This window comes from Mirounga angustirostris, unplaced genomic scaffold (genome assembly GCF_029215605.1).
Source record: "Mirounga angustirostris isolate CCGP_5_RB_7025 unplaced genomic scaffold, mMirAng1.0.hap1 SCAF_1, whole genome shotgun sequence".
Classification (NCBI taxonomy): domain Eukaryota; kingdom Metazoa; phylum Chordata; class Mammalia; order Carnivora; family Phocidae; genus Mirounga; species Mirounga angustirostris.
The window spans coordinates 6,603,373-6,629,422 of record NW_026991709.1 but is presented as its reverse complement, the minus strand read 5'-3'; the positions used below and the strand labels follow the sequence as shown (position 1 = coordinate 6,629,422).

General features: G+C 45.2%; 2 protein-coding genes across 5 annotated transcripts in view; one reads left to right on the top strand and one right to left on the bottom strand.

The window, feature by feature from the left end:
* The window catches only part of GET1 (guided entry of tail-anchored proteins factor 1), a 29,208-nt gene extending 5,346 nt beyond the window's left edge, over positions 1–23,862 (top strand). Inside the window, exons 2-6 of one of the 3 annotated variants that reach the window (XM_054504084.2) lie at positions 2,064–2,140; positions 2,320–2,485; positions 3,549–3,616; positions 5,654–5,768; positions 7,473–9,376. In XM_054504084.2, coding sequence (XP_054360059.1) covers positions 2,320–2,485; positions 3,549–3,616; positions 5,654–5,768; positions 7,473–7,546 — 423 coding nt within the window. In that variant the 5' untranslated portion in view covers positions 2,064–2,140 and the 3' untranslated portion in view covers positions 7,547–9,376. Of the gene's footprint in view, positions 1–2,063; positions 2,141–2,319; positions 2,486–3,548; positions 3,617–5,653; positions 5,769–7,472; positions 9,377–23,155 lie in introns of those variants that run through there. The other 2 variants (XM_045902435.3, XM_045902434.3) reach the window with 2 other exon arrangements.
* The window catches only part of LCA5L (lebercilin LCA5 like), a 44,533-nt gene continuing 41,199 nt past the window's right edge, over positions 22,717–26,050 (bottom strand). For both annotated transcript variants that reach the window (XM_064578752.1, XM_045902431.3), the window contains one exon: positions 22,717–23,848. In XM_064578752.1, coding sequence (XP_064434822.1) covers positions 23,124–23,848 — 725 coding nt within the window. In that variant the 3' untranslated portion in view covers positions 22,717–23,123. The remainder of the gene's footprint in view (positions 23,849–26,050) is intronic.

Sequence of the window (26,050 nt, the reverse complement as noted above, 5' to 3'; positions counted from 1 at the left end):
GGAATATATCTATCACCTCAAAAAATCTATTTCCCCACCCTGTGCCTGTTTCTTGATTTATAAAGCTAAGCAACATCTATAGACTTGCTCTGAAAGATGATTCTGTGATTTTTTTTTTTTTTTAAAGATTTTATTTATTTATTTGACAGAGAGAGAGAGAGCGAGAGCAGGAACACAAGCAGGGGGAGTGGGAGAGGGAGAAGCAGGCTTCCCACCGAGCAGGGAGCCTGATGCGGGGCTCGATCCCAGGACTCTGGGATCATGCCCTGAGCCGAAGGCGGACGCTTAACGACTGAGCCACCCAGGCGCCCGATTCTGTGATTTTCTAAAGAAAATTTGGCCCATTCCTATTTTCGTTTCTAGGGGGGATCAGGTTGGCATATATATGTCCTTTAGTTCAAGTGTTGGGTAGTGGTCAGGCTAGGGCAGAGGGGACGAAGACAGAGCTGGGTTTGAAGACCCCTACTCTTGGCGTGAAGCCTGCAGGAAGATGCGCAGGGGCAAACACACTGCGCTTTGTGCAGGTGCCCTTGAGAGACCTTTGTCCCCACGAAAAGGGCTTCATTGTGCAGGCGCTAGAGAATGCCACCTCAGAGGGTCCCAGGACCCCGCACTTGCGCAGACGCTCCGGGAGACCCGTGATGGGGCACGGCTCCCCGGCTCTATTTGAAGAGTTGCCCTGTTGTGCAGAGGGGACCCCAAGCTGGAGGGACAAACTCAATTATTGTGCACTTGCTATGTGCCCATACACTTACATACATTATCCCCTTTCATCTTTTTTCATTAATCTGTTTTTAAAATTTTGAAACAAACGTGCAGAAAAGGTGGGGCGTGCAGAGGACTTGTGATACTTAAGATACAATACAAAGAACTGATTTTGTTTCCTGAACCATTTGAAAATAAGTTGTCAACCTGAGCCCCTGCATTCCCCGACACATTGCTGTATAAACAGGTGCCTTGTCCACAGCACAGCCATCAGGAACCTTCCTACTGACCTGCTCCTGTTTTCGCTTGTCCCACTCAAGGTCCTTTGTAGCAAAAGGATCCCGGCCAGTACTGTGCATTGCACATACTTGCCACGTCTCTTCAGTCTGGAAGGATTCCCGGTATTTCCTTGACTTGTATGGCTGACCTTTCTGAATATGGCAAGGGCAGTGAGTTTGCAGAATGCTTAGAACATCTTTGTCCCGTGTCGCAGAAGGGATGTTATGTTCTCATTGCATCTCATCTGGCGCCGTGGCACGTTCACCCTTCACTTGGGGCGGGTCCGAAGGGAGGGGTGCAGCCCCACCACCCTCCCTCCTCACCGCACCCTTGCTGTTGGGCGATCCTGAGGCATCCTGGCCGGCTGCCGGGCGCCACCTAGTGGCCACTGCCATCTGGTCCCTGGGCTCCCGCCTGCCAGCGTCCCCGCAGTTGTATGTGAGGGTGAGTGGCATCTGGGGACGGCCCATGTGGGGTCTGGCTGTCAGAGGCGCCCCTTCACAAAATTTATGTCTGTATTTCTCTACCTGCCAAAAACCGCGAGTTCACACCCATGCCTCCAATTCTAATTCAACACTGCAGGATTCATTCTGGTTCTTCCATATTCCTAACCCCTTGTTCTGAGAGTGAGAAAACTGGCTCCCATTATTTTCAGTATGTTTACTGGATTTGATCAGTGCTTTGTAATTGATCTCGCATCCCCACTGCTGCCTGCTCCTGCCCTACCCCCATGCCTGCCGGCCCCCCTTGGGCTCTGTCGCTGGGGGTGGCTGGGTGCTTTCCTCTTTTCCTGTAGGCCTCTCACTCTGCGTCCTATGCCAGGCTGCCCTTTCTGGAGATGCTCACATCACCATGCTTGGCTCTGTCCTCCCTTGCCAGGGGCCCCTCTGTGGGAATGCCCTCCTGATGGTGCTAGGGATTAAGTCCTGCTGCTGGGCCACCCCCTCCTCACTAGCACCGCCCCCCTTCCTCTGCCTACCTAATTTAGGACTAAATTCTTCAAGGGAAGAGGATGTGTGGTCCTGTTAACCTGACTGACGCCTGGAATTGGTTTTCACTTTATAATCACAATTTTACAGTTACAGTGAAAGATACAGACATTTGTGCTGGAGCGATCTGTAGGCATGTCTGCAAAAGGAAACGTCTACTTAGAACGGTGAGTCACATCAGAGGGAGTTTTTGTCTTTATGGTGGTCATAGAGGCAGCAGGACTAGGCCGCAGAGCCTGGCTGTTCGGGTAAAGGGCAGCCTGCCCGGCTGGAAGTGGCAGCAGTAGGATGGGGCGGAGTTGTCCCCCCGTGGGAAGGCACTGACCGCAGCTGTCCACTCCACCAGATGTCCAGGCTGCTGCAGAAGGATGCTGAGCAGGAGGCACAGATGAGAGCAGAGATCCAGGACATGAAGCAGGAGCTCTCCACTGTCAACATGATGGATGAATTCGCCAGATATGCCAGGCTAGAGAGAAAGATCAACAAGATGACGGATAAGCTTAAAACTCACGGTACTGGTTTCGCTCTAGTGTGGAAAGCTCCATGGGGGCTGACGAATAGAGAAGTCTTTTTATAAGATTGGTAGGATATATGCTTTGATTCTTAGATGTTCTCAATGTTTGTCCAGAAGAAACTCAGTAGTCATGATTACTTTCTCTTTATTTGCCGGTGAACCTTTGCTTCCTAAACACAGAAACAACATCCTCTTAGCTTTTTTCTGTTTCTGTAGGTAGACATTTTCAAATTAAACGCTTCTCTTTCTTTATTTTTTTTTTTTAAGATTTTATTTATTTGTCAGAGAGAGAGAGCGAGCGAGCACAAGCAGGGGGAGCGGCAGAGGGAGAAGCAGGCTCCCTGCTGAGCAGAGATCCCGATGTGGGACTCGATCCCAGGACCCTGAGATCATGACCTGAGCCGAAGGCAGAGGCTTAACCATCTGAGCCACCCAGGCGTCCCTCAACACTTTTCAAGATAAGCCTAGAGAAAGTGTCACAGTGGATGCCCAAGGGCTTTTGTGAACGCTCTCAAATGTGCCCAGAGTGTCCTTATCCGAGAATAGACTGACAGGGTCAGGATCAGGTCTTGTTCATCGCTGTGGTCGCCACCGTCCCTAACAGTCTCCTCTGATGAAGACATTTCCACCCACGTGCTGGGAACTCGCACAGTGAGACAGCTTTCTCCAGGCTAGTAAGACATACGGAGGGCCCCCCAGGCCCAGGACAAGCTAGGCTCCCACGTGTGGGTTAGTGTACTGTGTAGACAGGGAGACCTGGGAAGCAAACGTAGTCCTGTTGGTAAGTACACTATAAAAAGAATCTCTGGTGTAGACGGATAGTTTTAAGGGTGTTCAAAATTAAAGCTTCAAATCTTACAATCTGTGCGTGACTCTATTTTAATGAATGGATGTGTGGCTTTTAAGAAATTCTGTTTTATATTTTCTAAATATACTGAGCAAATGCTACACAACATGATTAGAAGATATTTTATAAGAGGAGAATAACATTTCTGTGTATTTGAATATTTTCCTTTTTCTTCAGGACTGATACAATGATTTCATCCTGTTTTTCCTTTCAGTGAAAGCTCGGACAGCTCAGTTGGCCAAGATAAAATGGGTTATAAGTGTTGCCTTCTATGTATTGCAAGTAAGTTCACTGTTGTGTTACCTGGGGTCTTTAAAGTTGATAACGGACTGTCCTCCAGGGCTCTGTGGCCCCCAGAATCCAGGTCTGAGAGTTCAGGCTTTTCCACTTTCCGTGGCTGTGCTGTGCTCTCCGGTGGGTATGGAACCGAACGCTGTGCGTTTATAAGTTAGGCTAAAAGAAAGCCTTTCCCTCTCTCTGGTTTCAAATTGAAGTACAGTTAACGTACAGTGTCCTATTAGTTTCAGGTGTACAACGTAATGAATCAGCAATTCTCTGCGTTGCTCAGTGCTCACCACGATAAGTGTAATCACCATCCCTCATCGTGCAACGTGGTTACGATATCACTGACTACATTTCCTCTGCTGTACTTTTCATCTCCATGACTTATTTATTTTGGAACGGGAAGTTTGTACCTCTTAATCTCCTTTATCTACTATCCCTCTACTCCTCTTCCCTCTGGCAACCATCAGTTTGTTCTCTGTATTTATAGGTCTGCTTTTTGTTTATTCGTTTTATTTTTTAGATTCCACATATGAGTGAAATGATATGGTATTTGTCTTCCTCTCTCTGACTTATTTCACATAGCGTTATACCTTCTAGATCCATCCATGTTACAAACAGCAAGATCTCATCCCTTTTAGTGGCTGAGTAGTATTCCACTGTCTGTGTATGTATGTGTGTAAATATATATAAATACACCACCTCCTCTTTGTCCGTCCATCTATCGATGGACACTTGGGCTGCTTCCATGTCCTGGCTACTGTAAATAATGCTGCAGTAAACATAGGGGTGCATGTATCTTTTCAAATGAGTGTTTTTGTTTTCTTTGGGCAAATACTCAGTAGGAGAATGACTGGGTCCTATGGTATTTCTATTTTTAACTTTCTGAGGAACGTCTGTACTGTTTCCACAGGGGCTGCACCAGCTTGCATTCCCACCAGCAGTGCACGAGGGTTCCAAGAAAGTCTCTTGAGTTGTGAAACATGGGGGTTTTTTAGCACATGAATGCTGGAGTAGCTTCTCTGGGGCTCTTGCCTTTATCGCCTTTATTCCAGTGCAGTTTGGGGAGCCTGCGGGGAAGTGAGAGAAGCTTATTTATTTATTTATTTATTTATTTATTTATTTATTTTATTATTATTTTTAAAGATTTTATTTATTCATTTGAGAGAGAGAGCACATGAGAGGGGGGAGGGTCAGAGGGAGAAGCGGGCTCCCTGACGCGGGACTCGATCCCGGGACTCCAGGATCACGACCCGAGCCGAAGGCAGTCGCCCAACCGACTGAGCCACCCAGGCGCCCCGAGAGAAGCTTATTTAGACGTTGCATTTTCTAAGGTGGTCAGTTTGGGTCATTGCTTGTTGTGCGGCGTGCAGACGTGGCGAGTGCTTCTCACTGTCCGGGTGGGGATTGCTTTTGTCACTAATAGGGTGTACTTATCGTAGGCCAGCTACTTGAAGGAGATGCTCAGTGAGAAAAGAATACCTTTGTTATAGGAGGCCTTGGTTAATTTATCAGCTAATTTAATAGTGTATATTTATTATTCAGATTAAAACAGTAAAACAGCAATCCACTAAGAAGGCTACCCGACTTGGCAGCAGTGTGTTCTAGGTGTCCTGGGAACTACTAGTCTCTCTTTATTTACTTATTTTTAAAGATTTTATTTATTTATTTGACACACAGCAAGAGAGGGAACACAAGCAGGGGGAGAGGGAGAAGCAGGCTTCCCGCTGAGCAGGGAGCCCGACGCGGGGCTCGATCCCAGGACCCTGGGATCATGACCCGAGCCGAAGGCAGATGCTTAACGACTGAGCCACCAGGCGCCCCGTGAACTAGTCTTTAATTCGACAGACACTTTGTTTCGGGGTGCCAGCAAATTAGTGGCTGTGTGGATGTGTCTGTGTCCTGCAAGGACTGGATTGGTGGGGCTTGAAGTCACCAGTTTGGAGAGTTTCCTTAGTGTTTGCCCGTCTGTCGTCCTCCTTGGTCACTGGGCGTGTGGCCGGTGGGTTGCTGCACTCACCAGCACTGTCTTCGCAGGCTGCCCTGATGGTGTCGCTCATCTGGAAGTACTACTCCGTCCCCGTGGCTGTGGTACCGAGCAAGTGGATCACTCCGCTAGACCGCCTGGTAGCATTTCCGACTAGAGTAGCAGGTAAGAGGTTTCTGGAAACCAGAGCAGAAGAATACGGATAGGCTTCTGTAGACGTGTGGGGTACAAGGTGAAGGAACCCAAGCTCATCCATTGACTAGTGAGAGTACTTTGTCTTGGCCTTGCACAAGGCTCACGGTGAAGAAACAGGGCTAGAGAAGTTACTTACCTTGTCCAGTGCCACTGAAATGTTAAGTAGCAGAGCTGGAGTTCACCCTGAGTCTGCTTGCAGAATGTCAGCCCATACCTTGTCTGATACCCTGTTCAGTGAAACCCCGATCTCTAGTTCCTAGGTTCTGTGACCTCTCTTCGTTTCTTTCGCTTGGCCTCTCTCCAGCATGTACTGCTATTGGTCATTCTTTTATTTCTGAAAGGTAATAATATCCTTTGGGTGTGGGGCGCCTGGGTGGCTCAGACGGTTAAGCGTCTGCCTTTGGCTTAGGTCATGATCCCAGGGTCCTGGGATCGAGTCCCGCATCGGACTCCCTGCTAGGCGGGGAGCCTGCTTCTCTCCCTCTGCCTCTGCCTCTCTCTCTCTGACTTTCATGAATAAATAAATAAATAAAATTAAAAAAATATATATCCTTTGGGTGTTAAAAGTAGTACATATTGGGTGCCTGGGTGGCTCAGTCGGTTAAGCGGCTGCCTTCGGCTCAGGTCATGTTCTCAGGGTCCTGGGATCAAGTCCCCCATTGGGCTCCCTGCTCAGGGGGTAGCCTGCTTCTCCCTCTCCTCCCTGCTCATGCTCTTTCTCTCTCTCTCAAATAAATAAATAAAATCTTAAAAAAAAAAAGTGGTACATATCATTGTAGAATGATTAGAAATACAGGAACAATTTAAAAACATAAGCTGTAGATACCTCTCTTTGTGGTATGTTTTTCCACCCTTTTTTTCTATTTATTTTATACAACTAAGATCATCTGGCACATACAGTTTTAGACCCCTTTTTACTTTATAGTGTAAACCCTTTCCCATATCATTAAACTTTTTAAGAAATTTTGAATAATTTGCTCTTCATTGGGATATATCATGATTTACTAATTCCCCTGATAAAAGATACATATTTAGGTCCTAATTCCTTACTATCAGGAATAATGCTGCATGCCGCACACATCCCTGTCATTCAGCCTTCGGTTGTGATCTGTTGCTGGAGGTGAATTACTGAGTGAAGAGGAGTGACTGTTGCAGAGATCCCAGTTTCATCACGCCCTCCACCCTGCCCCCTCCTCCCCCCACCCAACCTTGTGGGCACTGTGCCCATGGGCTGTCAGTGCTGCTGAGCAGGAGAGCGTGAGGACGCCCTTCCGGGCATCCAGAGGGCCATCGGCCACTCCTGCTGCCTGACTTCCTTTTTCTCCATCACCAGCTGGGCAAGAAAGGCATGGGTAGGCACTGCTGTCTGTGTTCATAATGCTTTTTTGAGAAGGAAAAACAGTCTTCCTGGGCGGTTTTACCGTTTGTTAATATCATACATGACAATGCACATCTCCGGTAGCTGTTCTGTGTGATTCCTGTTCAGTAAGGAGGGCAGCCCTGTGAATCAGGAGGAGGCCTGTTGAATCTGAATCCAGGAAGCACACACCTAGGCTTTCTTAGCCGAGCGCTGCTGCAGAAGGGTTGATTTCCTGTGAGTTAAGGGTAGCAGAGGCAGGAAATGCAGGCGGGACTGTTGGCATGCCTTCTGACGGTGAGCGTCTGTATTTCCAGGTGGCGTTGGGATTACCTGTTGGATTTTAGTCTGTAACAAGGTTGTGGCGATTGTGCTCCACCCTTTCAGCTGAAGGAAGACAGATGCAACTGTGACATCTTAGGGAGTGGATTTCCGCTGAGGAGGTTACAAATCTGATTGATGCTTTTTTTTTTTTTTTAAAGGAAACAAAAGCACACAGGTTAGTTTTTTTGTTGAATGTGTTTGTTCTTGGATTTTATGTGAGATACGAGAGTCCTGATTTTGTACACTTGTCACCGAGCTGGAAGGCCAGGCTCTCCCACGTGTGACCCGGCCAGCAAGTCCTGGGTTTGTCACAAGAAGGGGCCTTGGTGGCACGTTACTGGGGGTGTGCACCATTGGCGTACTTTAAAGGTCACATTGCCAACTGAAAAGTCAAAATTTTCTAACTTAAGTACAGTAAAAAGACTTAGCACTATTTCTGATCCAGATTAGAAAGCGATTTAATTTTAATACCACTACCAGAGTTTGAAGTCTCCCGTAGTCCTGCTAAAAGAATAACACTAAGTGACATTGCTTGTGTGGTTTTCCTCCTCTGTTTAAAAGGTCATACGCGAGCCTGCGTATAGTATTATCTACTTGTTTGAAGTTGTTAACTTTTCGTTACTGTGTTTTGTAAATGTATTCATGGGATCATAATGCATTGTTTTATGCTTGAATTCTGTGTTTTATACTTAAAGCATTTCAAATGAAGTGTGTTTTATAAGCATTTAATATTTATGCTCTGTAGAATGGAACAAGGTTAAAAAACAAACTAGGAATTCTGATTAAAATGAGTGGATACATTTTTTAAAACACTTTTTTTTTACTTTTGTGTTGCTTTTTTTTTTTGAGTTCTAAATGACAGATAACATTATATTAGTTTGAAGACTACAACGTAGTGATTTGATATTTGTATACACTGTAAATGATCACCACAGTAAGTCTGGTTTCCCCATGTAAAACACTTTCATAATTAAAATTTTTGCAAGGGCTTGTGTGACTGTTCTTCTTACAGCCTGCCTACTTGCTATGACCAGTTTGTAACTGTGACAAGTGACGGAGGACTTTAACTGTCAACTTTGCTTGGCCACAGCCCCGTAAAGCTAAATTCTGTCACTGGTTTTTAAAAGGTCATATTTGTATTCTTGAGTTCCCTAGTGGCTTAATAAGCAGCTCATTGTTAATTCCATGACTTGTACTGGATAAAGAGAGTACTGTGGTGCTTTATTTAGTTCAGATGCCTCCGCCCAGGTTGACTTAGCTTTAAGAGAGGATGCGCAGCAGGAGTCACGGGAGCACTTAGAGCAAAAGCATCAGAGGGCGGACCCGGGCCACCAAGGCTGGGAGGGCCGCCTGAGGAGGCAGAGGCAGTGGCACGGGGAAGCTGTGGGGCCCAGGCGCCTGGCGCCCGGATCAAGGGCCCGGTGTGCGGGAACGCTCGGTGGCCACACACGGCCTGCCCGGGGACATCCTTGGCTCACTAATCCGCGTCCAGTCTCCCTGACAAGAGCCTTCTCGATCTCCTAAAGACCCGTTCTTTCAGTTCACACTCAAGGCTTCAACAGAGCTCACAGCGGCCAGGGGAGAAGACGCACGGTTAGCTGGGGATCTTGCCACACGCGGCAGCAGCTGGCAGGGCCGACGTGAGGGGCACGTAAGTGTCCTTCAGGTTTTACATCACTGTGGGTTTTCAGAAATGGTATTGTTCTTAAATAGATAATAAACATGGTACTGGATTCAAAAGCTGCAGAAAGGGATACGGTGGGAGGTAGATCTGACCCTTGACCATTGTGTCACCCCATCTTCTGTTACCGTTTTCTTATGATTCTTCCAGTGATATCCCATATGTAAATGAAAAATTGTGTGCATCTCTAAAATAAAAATTTTTTTAATTATAAAAGTAACACATAAAAAAATGGTAACTGTTTGCTGTGGTTTTTTTTTTTTTTTTTTTTAAGATTATTTATTTATTTATTTGAGACAGAATGAGATACAGAGAGCATGAGAGGGAGGAGGGTCAGAGGGAGAAGCAGACTCCCTGCCGAGCAGGGAGCCCCATGCGGGACTCGATCCTGGGACTCCAGGATCATGACCCGAGCCGAAGGCAGTTGCCTAACCAACTGAGCCACCCAGGCGCCCTTTTTTTTTTTTAATTCCTACTTCGAAGCAAGGAAGCAAAGTCTCCCGTACCCACAGGACTGGGATTGTTGGTGTTAACGTTCGTGCTTTAACTTTCCTATTTACATATGGATAGCGATAGGTTTTGGGTTTCTGTGAAAAAATACCGGATATAGTTGATGGCTTTACGTGAAGATAGACACCTGTTTGATTTAATATATCTAAAGTTCTCCTTATGCCAATTTTGTTTGCTTTACGTGTATGGTAATTCAAGCAGGGAGATCTTTATCCACAAACCCCCACAGACACTGTTGTATGGGGTTAATACGCTTCTGTTGCCGCCACAAGGAGGCATAACACTAGTCAGCTAGTTCACTCTCCCTTGAGCTGGCCAGGCACTCTGGTGTCCCATGGTTTCTCTTACACGTGCAGCTCTCAGTGGGGGCAGTGTGTATGTGTGTGTGTGTGTATGTGTGTGTGTGTGTGTGCTGAGCCTCCCCTGCAATCTGTGTATGTGTGTGCTGAGCCTCCCCTGCAATCTGTGTGTGTGTGCTGAGCCTCCCCTGCAATCTGTGTGTGTGTGCTGAGCCTCCCCTGCAATCTGTGTGTGTGTATGCTGAGCCTCCCCTGCAATCTGTGTGTGTGCTCAGCCTCCCCTACAATCTGTGTGTGTGTGCTGAGCCTCCCCTGCAATCTGTGTGTGTGTGCTGAGCCTCCCCTGCAATCTGTGTGTGTGTGTGCTGAGCCTCCCCTGCAATCTGTGTGTGTGTGTGCTGAGCCTCCCCTGCAATTTGTGTGTGTGCTCAGCCTCCCCTGCAATCTGTGTGTGTGTGCTCAGCCTCCCCTGCAATCTGTGTGTGTGTGTGCTGAGCCTCCCCTGCAATCTGTGTGTGTGTGCTGAGCCTCCCCTGCATATCTGTGTGTGTGTGCTGAGCCTCCCCTGCAATCTGTGTGTGTGCTGAGCCCCCCTTGCAATGTGTGAAGCCCTCTCTTAATCTATCTTAGATGATAGTGATTTCTTTTTTCTTCCCCTCCTCGTTGAACACCTTACATAGTATCTATGTGACTGATTCGTCAACCAGTTTTGTATTGATGTGGGGTGTCTGCTGTTGTGTGGTTTTGTTCCTAATGTTTTAGATGCTTTTGTGTGCATGTATGATAAAGGGTTTTCAGTGCTGCTACAAGTGCCTTTTGGGCCAGAGACTGTCCCTTAGGCTTTTTTATTCCCTTCCTAGTGTGTCTTAAGTCAGTATCCAGGAATATTTAACTTAAAAAAGAAAATCACATAATGGCTTTCCACTAGGGCCATGTAAGTCTTTCCCAGGGAGTATATTTTCTTCATAGTTGAGGCGTTACCAATGAACAGTTATTAGAATTTTCTAGGATGCTCTTCTCTTGTAAGTCCTTCATGACAGAGCCCTTTGGTGGTGTGGCAGATTCAAAGCTGTGTGTGTTGCTGGTTTGCACACTAATGTGGAAGCCATCCTCTCTCGGGGCTCTCTTCTTGTTGGTGTGGGTTAGCTTTTCTACTTGCATATTTGGCTTGTAAAGAGTATGCATCCCTCTTTTTTTTTTTTTAATTTTATTTTATTATGTTATGTTAATCACCATACATTACATCATTAGTTTTTGATGTGGTGATCCACGATCCATTGTTTGTGTATAACACCCAGTGCTCCATGCAGTACGTGCCCTCCTTAATACCCATCACCAGGCTAACCTATCCCCCCACCCCCTTCCCCTCTAGAACCCTCAGTTTGTTTCTCAGAGTCCATCGTCTCTCATGGTTCATCTCTCCCTCCGATTTCCCCCCCTTCATTTTTCCCTTCTTTCTCCTAATGTCCTCCATGCTATTCCTTATGTTCCACAAATAAGTGAAACCGTGTGATAATTGACTTTCTCTGCTTGACTTATTTAATTTAGTATAATCTCCTCCACTCCCATCAATGTTGATGTAAAAGTTGGGTGTTCATCATTTCTGATGGCTGAGTAATATTCCATTGTATATATGGACCACATCTTCTTTATCCATTCATCTGTTGAAGGGCATCTCGGCTCTTTCCACAGTTTGGCTATTGCGGACATTGCTGCTATGAACATTGGGGTGCATATGGCCCTTCTTTTCACTACATCTGTGTCTTTGGGGTAAATACCCAGGAGTGCAATTGCTGGGTCATATAGTAGCTCTATTTTTAATTTTTTGAGGCACCTCCACTCTGTTTTCCAAAGTGGCTGTACCAACTTTCATTCCCACCAACAGTGTAAGAGGGTTCCCCTTTCTCCACAACCTTTCCAACATTTGTTGTTTCTTGCCTTGTCAATTTTTGCCATTCTAACTGGTGTAAGGTGGTATCTCAGTGTAGTTTTCATTTGAATTTCCCTGATGGCTAATGATGATGAACATTTTTTCATGTGTCTGTTAGCCATTTGTATGTTTTCTTCAGAGAAGTGTCTTTTCCTGTCTTCTGTCCATTTTTTGACTTGATTATTTGTTTTTTGGGTGTTGAATTTGAGAAGTTCTTTATAGATCATGGATACCAGCCCTTTATCTGTAGTGTCATTTGCAAATATCTTCTCCCATTCTGTGGGTTTGCCTCTTTGTTTTGTTGACTGTATCCTTTGCTGTGCAGAAGCTTTTTATCTTGATGAAGTCCCAAAAGTTCATTTTTGCTTTTGTTTCACTAGCTTTTGGAGATGTATCTTGAAGGAAGTTGCTGTGGCTGATGTTAAAGAGGTTATTGCCTATGTTCTCCTCTAGGATTTTGATGGATTCCTGTCTCACATTGAGGTCTTTCATCCATTTTGAGTTTATCTTTGGGTATGGTGTTAGAGAGTGGTCAGGTTTCATTCTTCTGCATGTGGCTGTCCAATTTTCCCAGCACCATTTATTGAAGAGACTGTCTTTTTTTTCCATTGCTTATTTTTTCCTGCTTTGTCGAAGATTATTTGACCATAGGGTTGAGGTCCATATCTTGGCTCTCTATTTCTGTTCTGTTGGTCTATATGTCTGTTTTTGTGCCACTACCATGCTGTCTTGGTGATCACTGCTTTGTAATAGAGCTTGAAGTCTGGCACTGTGATGCCCCCAGCTTTGTTTTTCTTTTTCAACATTTCCTTGGCGATTCGGGGTCTTTTCTGATTCCATACAAATTTTAGGAATGTTTGTTCCAGCACTTTGAAAAATGTCATTGGAATTTTGATCGGGATGGCATTGAAGGTATAGATTGCTCTGGGTAGTATAAACATTTTAACAATGTTTATTGTTCTGATCCATGAGCATGGAATGTTTTTCCATCTTTTTGTGTCTTCTTCAATTTCTTTCATGAGTGTTCTGTAGTTCCTAGAGTATAGATCCTTTACCTCTTTGGTTAGGTTTATTCCGAGGTATCTTATGGTTTTTGGTGCTATTGTAAATGGAATTGATTCTCTAATTTCTCTTTCTACAGTTGCGTTGTTAGTGTATAAGAAAGCAACTGATTTCTGTGCATTGATTTTGTATCCTGCCACATTACTGAATTGCTGGATGAGATCTAGTAATTTGGGGGTGGAGTCTTTTGGGTTTTCCTCATAAAGTGTCATGTCATCTGCGAAAAGAGAGAGTTTGACTTCTTTGCCAATTTGAATACCTCTTATTTCTTTTTGTTGTCTGATTGCTGTTGCTAGGACTTCTAGTACTATGTTGAACAACAGTGGTGAGAGTGGGCACCCTTGATGTGTTCCTGATCTTAAGGGAAAGGCTCTCAGCTTTTCCCCATTGAGGATGATATTCGCTGTGGGTTTTTCATAGATGGATTTTATGAACTTGATGAATGTTCCCTCTATCCCTATACTCTGAAGAGTTTTAATCAGGAAAGGATGTTGTATTTTGTCAAATGCTTTTTCTGCATCAATGGAGAGGACCATATGGTTCTTCTCCCTCCTCTTATTAATGTGTTCTATCACATTGATTGGTTTGTGAATGTTGAACCACCCTTGCATCCCGGGGATAAATCCCACTTGGTCGTGGTGGATGATCCTTTTAATGTATTGTTGGGTCCTATTACTAGGATTTTGTTGAGGATTTTGGAATCCATATTCATCAGGGATATTGGTCTGAAATTCTCCTTTTTGATGGGGTCTTTGTCTGGTTTGGGGATTAAGGTAATGCTGGCCTCATAGAATGAGTCTGGAAGTTTTCCTTCTGTTTCTATTTTTTTGAAACAGCTTCAGGAGAATAGGTATTATGTCTTCTTTGAATGTTTGGTAGAATTCCCCAGGGAATCCATCAGGCCCTGGACTCTTGGGAGGGTTTTGATCACTACTTCAATCTCATTACTGGTTATTGTCCTATTCAGGTTGTCAATTTCTTCCTCTTTCAGTCTTGGCAGTTTCCAGGTTTCCAGGAAGGCCTCCATTTCATCCAGATTGCTCAGTTTATTGGCATATAGTTGTTGATAATAATTTCTAATAATTGTTTCTATTTCCTTGGTGTTAGTCGTGATCTCTCCCCTTTCATTCATAATTTTATTAATTTGGGTCCTTTCTCTTCTCTTTTGGATAAGTCTCGCCAGTGGTTTAGCAATCTTATTAATTCTGTCAAAGAACCAGCTTCTAGTTTCGTTGATCTGATCTACTGTGTTTCTGGTTTCTAATTCATTGATCTCTGCTCTAATCTTAATTATTTCTCGTCTAATATGTGGCTTAGGCATTGTTTGTTGCTTTTTCTCTAGTTCTTTAAGGTGTAGAGTTAGTTGGTGAATTTGGGATTTTTCTATTTATTTTTATTTTTTTCTTTTTACAACCTTTTTTTTTTTTTTTAATATTCCATTTATTTATTTGACAGAGAGAGAGAGAGCAGGAACACAAGCAGGGGGAGTGGGAGAGGGAGAAGCAGGCTTCCCACTGAGCAGGGAGCCCGATGCGGGGCTCGATCCCAGGACCCTGGGATCATGACCTGAGCCAAAGGCAGATGCTTAATGACGGAGCCACCCAGGCGCCCCTTTTTCTATTTTTTTGAGTAAAGCTTGGATGGCTATGTATTTCCCCCTTAGGACCACCTTTGCAGTATCCCATAGGTTTTGGACTGATGTGTTTTCGTTCTCATTGGTTTCTTTGAATTGTTTAAGTTCTTCTTTGATTTCCTGGTTGACCCAAACATTCTTGAGCAGAGTGGTCTTTAGCTTCCAAGTGTTTGAATTTCTGCCAAATTTTTTCTTGTGATTGAGTTCCAGTTTTAAAGCATTATAGTCTGAGAATATGCAGGGAATAATCTCAGTCTTTTGGTATCGGTTGAGACCTGATCTGTGACCCAGTATGTGGTCTATTCTGTAGAAAGTTCCATGTGCGCTCGAGAAGAATGAGTATTCTGTTGTTTTAGGGTGGAATGTTCTGTAAGTATCTATGAGGTCCATCTGGTCCAGTGTATCATTCAAAGCTCTTGTTTCCTTGTTGATTTTCTGCTTAGATGATCTGTCTATTGCTGAGAGTGGAGTACTGAGGTCTCCTACAATTAACGTATTGTTATCAGTATGACTCTTTATTTTGGTTAACAGTTGGCTTATGTAGATGGCTGCTCCCATGTTGGGGGCATAGATATTTACAATTGTTAGATCTTGTTGGATAGACCCTTTAAGAATGATATAGTGTCCTTCTGTGTCTCTAACTACAGATTTTAGTTTAAAATCTAATTTGTCTGATATAAGAATTGCTACCCCAGCTTTCTTTTTATTTTGTTTTATTTTTTTTGTTTGTTTTTTGTTTGTTTTTTATTTTTTGTTTTTTTTCCCCCAGCTTTCTTTTGAGGTCCATTGGCACGGAAGATGGATCTCCATCCCTTCACTTTCAGTCTGGATGTATCTTTAGGTTCAAAATGAACCTGTCTTGTAGACAGCATATGGATTGGTCCTGTCTTTTTATCCAATCTGCAACCCTGTGCCGTTTTATGGGAGCGTTTAGGCCATTCACGTTGAGAGTGATTATTGAAGGATATGGATTGTCATCATGTTGCCTGTGAAGACCTTGTTTTTATAGATTGCCCCTGTAAATTTCTGTTGTATATCATTCTTGGGGTATTTCTCCTTTTATAGAACCCCCCTTAATATTTCTTGCAGGGCTGGCTTAGTGATCACATATTCTTTCAGCTTCTGCCGGTCGTGGAAGCTCTGCATCTCTCCATCCATTCTAAATGACAGCCTTGCCGGATAAAGTATTCTTGGCTGCATGTTCTTCTCGTTTAGTACCCTGAATATGTCTTGCCAGGCCCTTCTGGCTTGCCAGGTTTCTGTGGATAGGTCTGATGTTATTCTGATGTTCCTCCCTCTGTACATAAGGAATCTCTTCCCCCTAACTGCCCTTAAGATGGTTTCCTTGGTTCTAAGATTTGCAAGTTTTACTATTACATGCCGGCGTGTTGGCCTGTTTTCCTTGATCTTGGGACGGGTCCTCTCTGCCTCTAGGACTTGAATGTTTGTTTCATTTCCCAGATTAGGGAAGTTCTCAGCTATGATTTGCTCAAATATATCTTCTAGTCCTCTCTCTCTCTCAACCCCCTCAGGGATCCCAATAATTCTGACATTGGAATGTTTCATGGTGTCACTTATTTCTCTGATTCTATTTTCATGGATTCTGAGTTGTTTTTCCCTGGCCTCCTCTTTTCCTTTTTTATCTATTAAATTGTCTTCAGGTCACTAATCATTCTTCTGCCTCACTTACCCTAGCTGTTAGATTATCTAGATTAGTTTGGATCTCATTGATAGCATTTTTAAGTTCTGCCAATTCAGCTTTCATTTCTGCCCTTAGAGACTCTATGTTGCCATTAACTGATTTCTCCATTCTAGCCATTGTCTTCACAATTGCTAGCCTGAATTCCATCTCCGACATCTTGGTTATATCTGAATCCATTTGTAAATTTGTGGCATGAGTCATAGTCTCTGAGTCTTTCCTATTTTGGGGGTTCCTCTTCCTAGTCATACTGTTGAGGGGTGGTTGAGGGAATGTATAGAGTCCAAATTATTGACCAGAACCCAAGCAAGATGCACTTGTTTTCTTGGGACCTTAGGGTTGCTGGTCTCTTGTTCTCCCAGCCTATCTTCTGCGGGAGGGGCCTGCCACGCTGTTACTCAGGCAACCCTGTTTGGGCAGAGTTGCCCTGACCCCTGTGGTGGGGGTTTGGCTCAGTGGGAACCAGTTTTTTGGGGCTTTTGTTCTCTGGCGGCTTTCCCTGGCGGCTTTCCATGTCTCTTCCATGAGTCAGAGCAGAAGAGACCGTTTCCAACCCTCTGCCTCAGAGCAGAGAGACCGCAGTCTGTTCTTCAGTGAGCTCTCTAGCCACACCGTCTCCGTTTCTGTCCGTGCTGCTATAAACTGCAGCGTCCTGGGTTGTGCGCCCCTCCACAGCGCCCCCAGTCCTGCCTCCAGGTCGGGGCATGTCTCTGCCCTTTGTGCTTCCAAAACTGCCAGCCGCTCCCAGTTCGCACGCACGACCCCGCCCTCTGGGTTTCTGCCCCGGGGGCTGCCCTAAAGTCCTTTCCCGACGCTACCGGTCTGCGAGTCTGTGCCCGTCCGCAGCGCGCGAGGCTGTCACTCACCGGCGGTGTAGGATCCCCACGGCCAGGCACCCTCCCACTGCCGTTTATCCTCTGATATCTGCCCGCGGAATCACGGCTCCCCACTTCGTACCTTGGAACCAGCCGCCTGCGATATTCTGTTTGTAGAGATCCAGATCTTCTTACATCTCAGGCTGGTTTTGTGGGTGCTCAGAGTGGTCTGGTAGATATCCAGCTCAATTCCAGGGACCAGTTGGAGTAGGGTCCCCTACTCCTCCACCATCCTTTCCTCTTCTGCATCCCTCTTTCAAAACTCAGTATTGACTCCTGCCTGAGAGTTCATTCTTTTTTTTTTTTTTCTGAGAGTTCATTCTTAAGTTGAATGAATATTGTGTAGCTTTTGCCAATATTTTTGTTGTTGCTTGTGCTTTCGGTGTCATATCTAAGAATCCGTTGCCAAATCCAGGGTCACAGAGATTTATGTCTATGTTTTCTTCTAAGAGTTTTATAGTTTTAACTTTTACATTTAAGTCTTTTATTCACTTTGAATTAATTTTTGTATAGAGAGTGAGGTAAGGGTTCACCTTTATTCTTTTGTACGTGGATATCTGGTTTTTAAGCACCATTTGTTGAGACTGTTTATTCCCCGTTGAGTGGTCTTGGCAACCTTGTCAAAATCAGTGAACTGTAGATACATGGGTTTATTTCTGGACTCTTAGTTCTATTCCATCCACCTTGTTGTCTGTCTGTACTTAAACCAATACCAAAATGTTTTGAGCTTTGTAGTAAGTCTTGAAATTGGGAAGTGTACATCCTCCAATTTTGTGTTTCTTCTTAAAGATTGTTTTGGCTGTTCTGTGTCCCCTGCAATTTCATTTGAATTTTAGAATTAGCTTCTCAATTTCTATGAAGAAGTTAGCTGGGATTCTGATAGGGATTGTGTTGAATTTGTCAGCTTGGGGAGTATTGCCCTCTTAACAGTATTAGGTCTTCCAGTCCATGAACATGGGCTGTCTTTCAAGGTATTTTGATCTTCAATTTCTTTCAACAACGCTCTGTGGTTTTCAGATGATATTTTCTATTTCTTTTGTTAAATTTATTCATAAGTATTTTCTTTTTGATGCTATTATAAGTGAAATTTTTTAAATTTCATTTCAGATTGTTATATAGAAATTGGTTTTTATACATTGATCTTGTATTCTGCAGACTCATTTATCAGTTCCAGTAGTTTAGTGGATACCTTAGGATTTTCTATATACAAGATCATGTCATCTGTGAATAGAGATAGTTTTACTTCTTTTCCAATCAATGCCTTTTATTTCATTTTTGCCTACTTGCTCTGGCCAGAACCTCTAGTACAGTGTGGAATAGAAGTGTTGAATGTGGGCAGTATTGTCTTTTTCCTCATCTGGTTTTGTTATCATGGTTATGCCAGTCTCATACGACTGAGTTGGAAAATGTTCCTTTTTCTATATTCTGGACCAGCTTTAAGGTCTGAGTTATTCTTTGAATATATGATGAATTTGTTGGTAAAATCTTCTGGGTTTTCTCTTATTTTTATTGAAAGATTAACTACTGATTTCAATTTCTTTAGTGATTATGAGGTTTTTCAGTTTTATATTTTTTCTTGAATTATATTAGGAAAATTAGCTTAGGATTTAACCATTTCTTCTCAACTTTAAAATATATTAGGATAAAATTTTTGTAAATCCTCCATTTGTGATGAAAAATACAAGTTTGAATTTGTCTTCTGTATGTGTCCATTAGGTTAGAGTTACCAACTGTCTTATTCAAATCTTTTTCTTTACTGGTGCTTTTTTATTTGCTGGGCTACCCATTACTGGGAGGTCTGGGCTTTGCTTCTGACCAACCACTATCAGTCAGGGATTCACATGATCTCCTCCTCAGGTTTGATTAATTTGCTAGAGCAGCTCAGAACTCAGGAAAGCCATTTCCTCCTGTTTGCCAGTTTATTATAAAAGGATATGATAAAGGATACCGATGACCAGCACATGGAGGGGATGCTTAGGGCAAGGTGTGTGGGAAGGGGTGTGGAGCTTCCACGCCGTCTCCAGGCACGCCATTCTCCCTGCACCTTCATGTGTTCAACCCAGAAGCTCTCCCAACCCCATGCTGCTGGGATTTTATGGAGGTTTCCTTGGGTAGGCATGGTGGATCATCAACTCCATTTTCAGCCCCTCTCCCTTCTCAAGAGTATAAGGGTGGGGCTGAAAGTTCCAAACTTCTAATCCCAGCGTGGTCTTTCCGGTGACCAGCCCCCACCCAGGAGCCCACCTGGAGTCGCCTCGTTAGAACAAAAGACACGCCCATCACCCAGAAATTACCAGGGTTTCCGGAGCCCTGTGTCAGGAAGGGGTTAGAGACCAAATACCAGAACAAAAGGTGCTCCGAGTGCTCTTCCCATGCAGGGAATTACAGGGGTTTCAGGAGCTCTGTGCTGGGAGCCTGGGCAGAGGCCAGTACATTCTTTCTTTCTTTCTTTCTTTTTTTTTTTTTAATTTTATTCATTTATTTGACAGAGAGAGACATAGCGAGAGAGGGAACACAAGCCGGGGGAGTGGGAAAGGGAGAAGCTTCCCGCAGAGCAGGGAGCCTGATGTGGGACTCGATCCCAGGACCCTGGGATCATGACCTGAGCTGAAGGCAGTCGCTTAACCGACTGAGCCACCCAGGTGCCCTCTTTCTTTTTTTTTTTTTAGAGATTTTATTTATTTATTTGACACAGAGAGAGAGATAGAGAGAGAGAGCACAAGCAGGGGGAGCGGCAGGCAGAGGGAGAGGGAGAAGCAAGCTCCCCTCTTGAGCAAGGAGCCCAATGCGGGACCCGATCCCAGGACCCTGGGCTCATGACCTGAGCTGAAGGCAGCCGCTTAACCGACTAAGCCACCCAGGTGTCCCCCCAGTACATATTTTCTGTTATCTCATGATTGCCTTCTTCTTTTTTTTTTCCCACATCCTTCTCCCCCCTTAAATTTTGAAGTTACTTGATTTTTGTTTTAACATTAGGAAATTCGTCCATGCTTAACGTTAATGCTTTGCTCTCCTCTGCTGTAGTGTGAGCGCCAACACCAGAATGTCAGTCCTTCCCTCCCGATGCACGAGGTACTCGTCATCATACGCATGATGCCTCAGCCGTGTGACCCTACAAGAGATGGTGGTGTAAAACCACGATGTTAGGACTACACATTCACCACTCTCTTGCTCGCACAGGAGACCTTTTATCTCAGACCAGTCCCTCTGCCTGAAGTCTGTCAGTCAGAATGGGAGTTAGATGGCAGGCTCTACTTGGCGAGCGGGCTGCACTTGGTTTGTTGTATTGGAAGGAGGCCAGCCAGGCCGGTTTGCGTAAAAGAATATCTTTTCTTCCTACAACTGAAAACATGTCCATTATCTTTTAGAAGACTGATTTAGAAGACTGATCTCCCACTGTTTTCACGTTCCAGTGGTGTCGCGAAGGTGTGACTGAGAGTAGGTGGCCTGTGGAGCCTAAGTTATTTACTATCTGGCCCTTTATAGAAAAGGTTTGCTGATCTCCGCATTAGCGAGGCTCTGAAAATGTGTCCTGCATCTTCCTTCTTCTGGACAGTGTTGGAGGGTGTGCGGTTCTAGGTCACGGCTGTCCCGTGGGCTCCCCACTGTTTTCTGCCTTCACTGTCGTGATGGATGCGTGCCGTGCTTCCTTTCACAATACGTTGCCTTTACTGTCTGGTTGATCTTAAGATCTCTCTTTGTCTTTGGTGTTCTGCAGTTTCACCATGCCCTAGCCAGGTGTGTTTTGTTTCATTTCTATTTCTGCTTATTTTGCTTGATTTCTGAATCAGTGGATTGGTACCTTCTGTCAGTTCTGGAAATTTTTCACCCTTTATCTCTTTAGGTATTTAACTCTGCTCCATTCTCTCTTCTTTCTTCTTCAGAAGATCAGATTACATATTAGTTCAGCCTTTTTAATCTGTGAATGCCTGTTAACCTCCCCTCATACTTCCTCTCTCTCTCTGTGCTTCGATGGTGATCGCTTCTTTAGATCCATCTTTTTGCTGTGTTCTGGTTTCTTAGATCCATCTTTTTGCTGTGTTCTGGTTTCTTCTGCTGTTAAGCCCATTTATAGAGTTAATTTAAATTCAATGATTATATGTACGTCTTTTAAGTTCTTTGTCACATATGCTGAGTTCTTGTTCTTTTTATTCATATTTTCAGAAACTTATTTCTTTAAACATGCTTATTTTCTACGTATAATAATTGCAACATGTAGAGTCTTTGCAGATCTGACCCTGATAACTGTTCCTGTTGGTTGTCTTAACACCTTGTTTTCTTGTCTTTTATCATTTTTTGTACTGCATGTGTGTGGGTGGGTTTTTGTTTTTGTTTTTGTTTTTAATTATCTATGGGAATTTCTTGAGGCCTGGGTCAAGGACAGGTTTTTCCAGAGACAATTTGCATTTCTCCTGCTCTGAGGGTACTACCAGCCTGGATCTCTCTCTCTCTCTCCTTTTTAAAGTAGGCTCCAGGGCGCCTGGGTGGCTCAATCGTTAAGCGTCTGCCTTCGGCTCAGGTCATAATCCCAGGGTCCTGAGATCGAGCCCCGCATCGGGCTCCCTGCTCCGCAGGAAGCCTGCTTCTCCCTCTCCCACTCCCCCTGCTTGTGTTCCTGCTCTCACTATGTCTCTCTCTGTCAAATAAATAAATAAAATCTTTAAAAAAAAAAAAAAAAAGTAGGCTCCATGCCCAGTGCATCTTGATTTCACAACCTGAGATCAAGACCTGCGCTGAGATCAAGAGTCGGACGGACCCTTAACTCATGTTATGATTTATGCTTTTGTTATGGGTAGGCAGGCATAAGAAAAGATCTCCTTGAAAAATCCTACACCTGCTGTAAAGCAAGTAGATGTTAAAATACTGGACTATTATTCCATATACCATTTCCAAGAATCCTTTTAGTGAATTTCTCCAGAATTTAGGGCTAGGCATTTATATCATTTGACGTGCATTTGCGTGTCTCTCCTTAGAAGCCTGTGGAACATCGAACTTTCCTCCCTCCCCCACCTCCCTTTCCTTCTCTGTTCCCCTCTGTGGTTTTCATAAAGATCAAAGCTTATGGCAGTTACAGTATTTATCTCGTCTTTGGTTTTGAATACAATTGTTTCCCACCATGGCTTTCACTCTCTTTTAAAAGTTTTATTTTTAAAGTTCTCAATTTTTTAAAGTGTTAGTATTACACACCAATCCGTAAACCTCTTTGGAAATAGCATGGTCCACACTGTAAATAAATTGGCCTTAAACTAAAGGAAGGTGGTAAGTAAACTGATCAGTGCTGGGAGCGCAGCCGCTGTCTAGTCCCCATACGAGATACTCTCAGTGCAATGGAGCCGCTCGCTAGAGTGGACACTCTTCTGCCCAGGTGCTCTTTTACAACAAGATTAACAGGAAGAAGGACAAGGAATAGGTATGTAACAAATAGAAGTAAAAATAGTGAATCTCAGGTGTACACGAGGAGAGTGTCATCACAAAGGCAGTTGAGCTGAATAGGAGAACACGCAAAAGTAATTTTCATAAAACCACGCTTGGTCATCACTATGCCTTTTTTTTTTTTTATAGAGTCTTCTCTTTCAAAGCTGCTTCCATGTTTTTTAGTTAAAACACAATTTGATTGCTGCGGACGTTCCCACATACATGAGGTGTGTGGGTCTTGGCTGGCTGACTTGGACTTAAGAGCCGTGAGTCCCACAGAGTATTAAAGCCATGGAGTAAATCAGTCTTCTAAAAGATAATGGACATGTTTTCAGTTGTAGGAAGAAAAGATATAATTTTATATTTGAAATGTGATTGGCTAATACAAAATGGATTTTCAAAATTAGGTTATAAAAACCTTAATTATCCAAAGTCAGTTTAAGTACTGAAACACACAGACACACAACACTAACATTATAAGATTAAAGGCACATAAGAACGAGAATATCATATCAGAATGTATTAGGATATTGATTATATTTAAATAATTATTTTTCTTTTGCCTTCTGTAGGTGAAGATGACTGAATAGAATTTACCACAGTTACTTTAGAATCTCCAAAAGCGTTGCTGGCGGAGGCCTGACTAGGAGGTAGATGGTGCATCTTCTTACTTTCCAGAGTCTCGTCAGCGTGTTTAGGAGCAGCCGTGCTGGTCTGGTCGTGTTTAAAGACATAGCCCGACCCAAAGAGTTCTTCCATTAGACTTCTTTTCTTATCTCTGAAAGTATCTTTTGCTTTTGTTCGGGAAGACTTGCCGAAAGAGGGTTCATACCCACTCACAGAATGTTCTGGCTTCAGTCCGTCCGCGTTACCGCGAGGCTTGCTGGTGCCCACGCCGCCTCTCATCACACCTGCCCCGACCGGGCCGCCCGAGGCAGGAAGCCCGTGGTGCAGGTTCTCCGTCGCTTCTGTGAACGAGTAATGCTTTCTCTGTCTGAAGGGTATCTTGATATTCGCAGCAGCATTTTTATCAGGCATCTCGTCCACGTCATTTATTTGGAGACTTGTTTTGAACTTTTCTTTCCCTGCATTGTCTTCCTGCTTGCCTTCCCTTTCAGGATGAGTTACTTGAATTCTTTTTGGTGGTAGTTCTTCTTCTTTCACCAAAGTGGTTTTCTTTTCTTGATCTTCTTTTGTTTCTCTCTGTCTTCCAATATTCGCCAGAGGTGATTGTACTTCCAAATGTTCCTCTTCCTTCGATAAATCTGTATTCGAAAAATAGTCTGTTTAGTGATCTTTAAAATGTAGGGATTTCTATTTCAAGAAGGCATACTGAGCACACTGTTGACATCTCACAGGCACATGAATGTGACATGCATCCAACACTAGAATACAGGGAAGGGTGCTGGTAACAAGCTTGAAACGTTCAACTTTCCTAGAACATACCAAATAAATAAGAATTATGAAACCAAAAGAAACATGATATTCATGAAAGAAGAACAGACATTTAAGAAGTTATCAGTGGATGCTCATCATTCCTAGGCGATGGAGTGCCATTTAAAACAATGAGAATACTTTTCACCCATCCAAACTGACAAATAGTTTCCAGATTTGGTGAGAATATGGGGAAATTGGAACTCTGTTCCCCATTGGTGGGTGTGTCAATTGGTACAGCTTTTTTTGGATGGCAATTTGACTGTAACTATACAAAAGTTTTTTTTAACCTTTTTTTTTTTTAGAGCGAGAGTGTGCACTTGTGCATGGGGGTTTGGCGAGAGGGGAAAGGGACGGGGAGAGAATCTCAAGCAGACTCCCTGCTGACCACGGAGCCTGACCCAGGGCTCGATCTCAAGACCCTGAGATCATGACCTGAGCTGAAACCAGAGTCAGATGCTCAGCCATCTGCACCACCCTGGCTCCCCTGTATCTATCAGAATTTACGTGAACGTACTCTTAGATCCAACAACCTCACTTCTAGGACCAAACTGTACAAAAATGCGCAAAGATACGTATAAGGATGTGTACTGCAGCATGGTGTAGTAACCAGGAAACATCCTAAATGTGTGTGCAGGGGCCACAGGTAAAGAAATGGCATGTGCAGTCCGGGGGATTCTGGGCAGCTATTATAAAGGCCGGGGTGGGGCCGTGGGGACTGACGGGGGAGAGAGGTTCAGGGTAGGCTGCTAAATGAAAAAGTCATTTGGAGGTGAGCTTTCCGTTCCCGTTCCTTACTCAGGCACTCAGGAAGCCCTGCCCTCAGCCTCCCCTCTTCCGAGGAAGGGCTGTTGCAGGGACGGAGATGCACACCTTCTCAGGAAACCCGCACCCACGACCTGCGTCCGGATCACTTACACACCTGGACGGTCGCTCATTTGTGGCGGGGAATGGGGCAATGTCACATGAGCACGGGGTTGGGAAATTTTCTCACGTGAATACATTCCGAAATAAAAGTATTCCTTTTAATCCAGGAAAAAAAAAAAAAGGAATTCTAGCAAGAGCAATTGTTTTAAGAATTAGTGGTGAGCAAAGAAGCCCGCAGACTATATGGTTAATTCTAAAGAACCGTTCCTGTCGTGCCCCGATACCTGATGCGAAGGTGAACACGGGACACCCTGGGTGAAACTGCTCCTTTGCCACCTCCGCCTGTGTGAGCCCCCTTCCGGGGCTAGGGCGGTGGGCTGCTCCCGGCCTCCCTGCCCTGCTCTTGCTGCACGGCGGCCTCTACTCCGAGCCCTTCGTGGCTCCCCGTGCCCCCCCGCCTCCGAGAGCAGGCCCAAGTCCCCACCGTGCCCCCCGAGCTGGCCCGCCGCGGGACTCGGCCCGAGCCCCCCTCAGCCCCCCGCTGCGCAGTCCCTCCTGCGGGCGGCGCGGGCTTCGCCCGGAAGGCCCTCGTCGGGTGTGCGCCCCCGCCGCCCCGCCGCCCCCGCCGCCGCCCGGCGCGTCCCTCTCGGTGCGGGCGCTCTCGGCAGCTCCACGGCCCCCAGCCGAGCCGCACGCCTTCCCTGCTGCGCGCGCAGCGGTCCTTCCTCGCTGGGTCAGCGGCGCACGAGCGCGCGACTCCTCCCGGGACCGGCCCGGACACCGTGGCTCCGAGACTCTCTGTCCCGTGCATGGGCACGCTTTCCGGGACGGCGAGAATTAGCGACACGGACCAACAGCGCCGGGGAAACCGCCCAGCCCACTTGTCAGCCGCGGTCGGCCGCACTCGCGGCGGCGTCCTGCGAGCGCCGGCGAGCCCTGTGTCGTCCGGGGGATTCGGAGGCCCCACACCGAGGGGGGCCTCCCGAGCGGGACCCGGGCCGCGGGGACTGCCCGCCGCCGCTGCGGTTGCCCGGCCGTGGCGCGCGCGGCGCCTTTCCCGCCGCAGTGGTTTCGCACGGACGCCAGGGGGCAGTGGCTTTAAAATTCCGAGCGGAGCGCGCCGGGCGGCTCCGTGGGGGGAGAAGCCTCGGGCTCGATTTCCGCTC